Source organism: Colobus angolensis, unplaced genomic scaffold (genome assembly GCF_000951035.1).
Source record: "Colobus angolensis palliatus isolate OR3802 unplaced genomic scaffold, Cang.pa_1.0 Scaffold219, whole genome shotgun sequence".
NCBI classification, from domain to species: Eukaryota; Metazoa; Chordata; class Mammalia; order Primates; family Cercopithecidae; genus Colobus; species Colobus angolensis.
This window is the reverse complement of record NW_012115366.1, coordinates 1,525,591-1,528,107: the sequence shown is the minus strand read 5'-3', so window position 1 is coordinate 1,528,107 and position 2,517 is coordinate 1,525,591. Positions and strand designations below refer to the sequence as shown.

Here is a 2,517-nt window from a genome sequence, read left to right as displayed (position 1 = left end):
GGGCGCCTGTAGTCCCAGCTACTCAGGAGGCTGAGGCAGGAGAATGGCGTGAACCCGGGAGGTGGAGCTTGCAGTGAGCCGAGATCGCGCCACTGTACTCCAGCTTGGGTGACAGAGCAAGACTCCGTCTCAAAAAAAAAAAAAAAAACCACTTTATAGAGCATTTCAAATCTGCACAGTAGAATATCATAATAGGATAATGGGCATAAATATATACAGTTATTGTTTGCCAATTAAAAAAAGCATAGTAGAATAATGAACCTCAGTCGCCATCAACCAGCTTCCAGGGTTATCAGCACAATGCCTGTTTTGTGACATCTATAACCCCTCTTATTTTTCCTAAGTCCAGTATTTTAAGGCAAATCACAGACACCATATCATCAGTAAGTTCTTCAGCTTGTATTTATTTTTATTTGTTTTAATTTTTTTTGGAGACAAGGGTCTCCCTCTGTTGCCCAGGCTGGAGTGCAGTGGCTCAATCTCAGCTCAGTGCCCACCATCCAGGCTCAAATGATCCTCCCACCTCAGCCTCCTGAGTAGCTGGGACTACCGGTGTAAGCCACCATGCCTAGCTAATTTTTGTGTTTTTTGTAGAGGTGAGGTCTCACTATGTTGCTCGGGCTGGTCTCAAACTCCTGAGCTCAAGCGACCCACCCACCTTGGCCTCCCAAAGTGTTGGGATTACAGGTATGAGCTACCAAATGCAGCCACTGTATTTCTAAAAGGTGAAAAATTAAGAAACTGTTAAATAACTAAAATATAATCATTTTCTAATATTACCTAATCATTTTTTGGATTTCCTTGGTTGTAGAAAAAGTACCTATTAAAGTTGGTTAGTTTTTTTGTTTTGTTTTGTTTTTTTGAGACGGAGTCTTGTTCTGTCGTCCAGGCTGGAGTGCAGTGGAGCGATCTCAGCTCACTGCAAGCTCCGCCTCCCGCGTTCACGCCTTTCTCCTGCCTCAGCCTCCCGAGTAGCTGGGACTGCAGGTGCCTGCCACCACACCTGGCTAATTTTTTTTGTGTTTTTAGTAGAGACGGAGTTCACCGTGTTAGACAGGATGGTCTCGATCTTCTGACCTCGTGATCTGCCCACCTTGGCCTCCCAAAGTGCTGGGATTACAGGCGTGAGCCACCGTGCCCGGCCTACAGTTGGTTAGTTTTGAATCAGGAGTCAAACAAGGTCCACACTGCATTGGCTAGTTTTCTGACTTTAAATAAAGCCTTGTGTCGTCAGCCTGTGCTAGAGGGAAGCGAGAATGCCCAGAGACTTCCATCTCAAGCCTAGTCCCGCTGCCTTGGGCTCTGCCGCCCCCGCTACCCCAATTGAGACCTAATTTCCCTTTTTAGGGAATTCCTGCCTCCCCACCCTTAGTGGGCTTCTTGAGAGCGGGAGTGGGAGTTAGCCAGTAGGGATGCCCTGAGCCCTCACTGCCCACCCACAGGTCTCTACCAGCTCCTGGCTGGGTTCGAGGACAAGTCAGCCTACGCGCTCTGCACGTTTGCACTCAGCACCGGGGACCCAAGCCAGCCCGTGCGCCTGTTCAGGGGCCGGACCTCGGTGCGTAACCAACTTGATGCAGTTCCCGCCGCGCGCCGCCAGGGGGTGCCGCGACAGGAGCCGACCGCCCCGGGTCTGCGGGAGGGTGGGGAAGGGCGCCTTGGGGCCAAAGATACCTTGCCTTGCTGAGAGGCTCCCCTGGGCAGCATAGGTAGAAGTGCTGTCAATCCTAGGAGGGTGGTGGAAAGGGTACCCTGGGGCCAGAGTAGTTACCTTCGCCTTGCTGAGGGGCGCCCCTGGTCAGGACAATGGAAGTGTTGTCAATTCTGAAACCGGTTTGACCCCTGAGGCTGTCGTTTCAGGGAAACGCTTGGCTAACAGCTTCTGAGGCCTAATAGACCCTGAAGAGCAAACTGAAGGTGACAACTCCCAAAACTACTTTTTTTTTCTTTTTCTTTTTCTTTTTTCTTTTTTGTTGTTGTTAGTAAGAAACCACACTTGGATCAAATCTACATGTATAGCCCAGACTTCTCCAAGCTCAGATTTCCTTATCCAACTGCCAAGGTGCTTGACTGTCTCTCAGCCTTTCCAGCTTTTCGTGTTTATGTATAATAGAATCTTAATTTTTTTTTTTTTTTGAGACAAAGTCTTGCTGTGTTGCCCAGGCTGGAGTGCAGTGGTGTCATCTCAGCTCACTGCAACCTCTGCCTCCAGGGTTCAAGTATACAATGTTAATTCTTGGCCAGGTTTGGTGATTTACACCTGTAATCCAGGCACTTTGGGAGTCCCAGGTGGGAGGCTTTCTTGAGCCCAGGTGTTCAAGATTAGCCTGGGCACCATAACAAGACCCCATCTTTACAAATAATCTAAAAACGAGGCCGGGCGTGGTGGCTCACGTCTGTAATCCCAGCACTTTGGGAGGCCGAGGCAGGTAGATTACCTGAGGTCAGGAGTTCAAGAACAGCCTGGCTAACATAGCAAAACCCTGTCTCTACTAAAAATACAAAACATAGCTGGAC

At 49.1% G+C, this 2,517-nt stretch overlaps 1 protein-coding gene across 4 annotated transcripts in view; it reads left to right on the top strand.

The window, feature by feature from the left end:
• ITPA (inosine triphosphatase (nucleoside triphosphate pyrophosphatase)) overlaps positions 1–2,517 on the top strand; it is an 18,934-nt gene that overhangs the window by 10,193 nt on the left and 6,224 nt on the right. For all 4 annotated transcript variants that reach the window (XR_001001910.1, XM_011943317.1, XM_011943315.1 and 1 more), the window contains one exon: positions 1,443–1,558. Coding sequence is in view for 3 of the 4 variants with exons in the window: in XM_011943317.1 (XP_011798707.1) it covers positions 1,443–1,558 (116 nt within the window). In the remaining variant the exon portion in view is untranslated. The remainder of the gene's footprint in view (positions 1–1,442; positions 1,559–2,517) is intronic.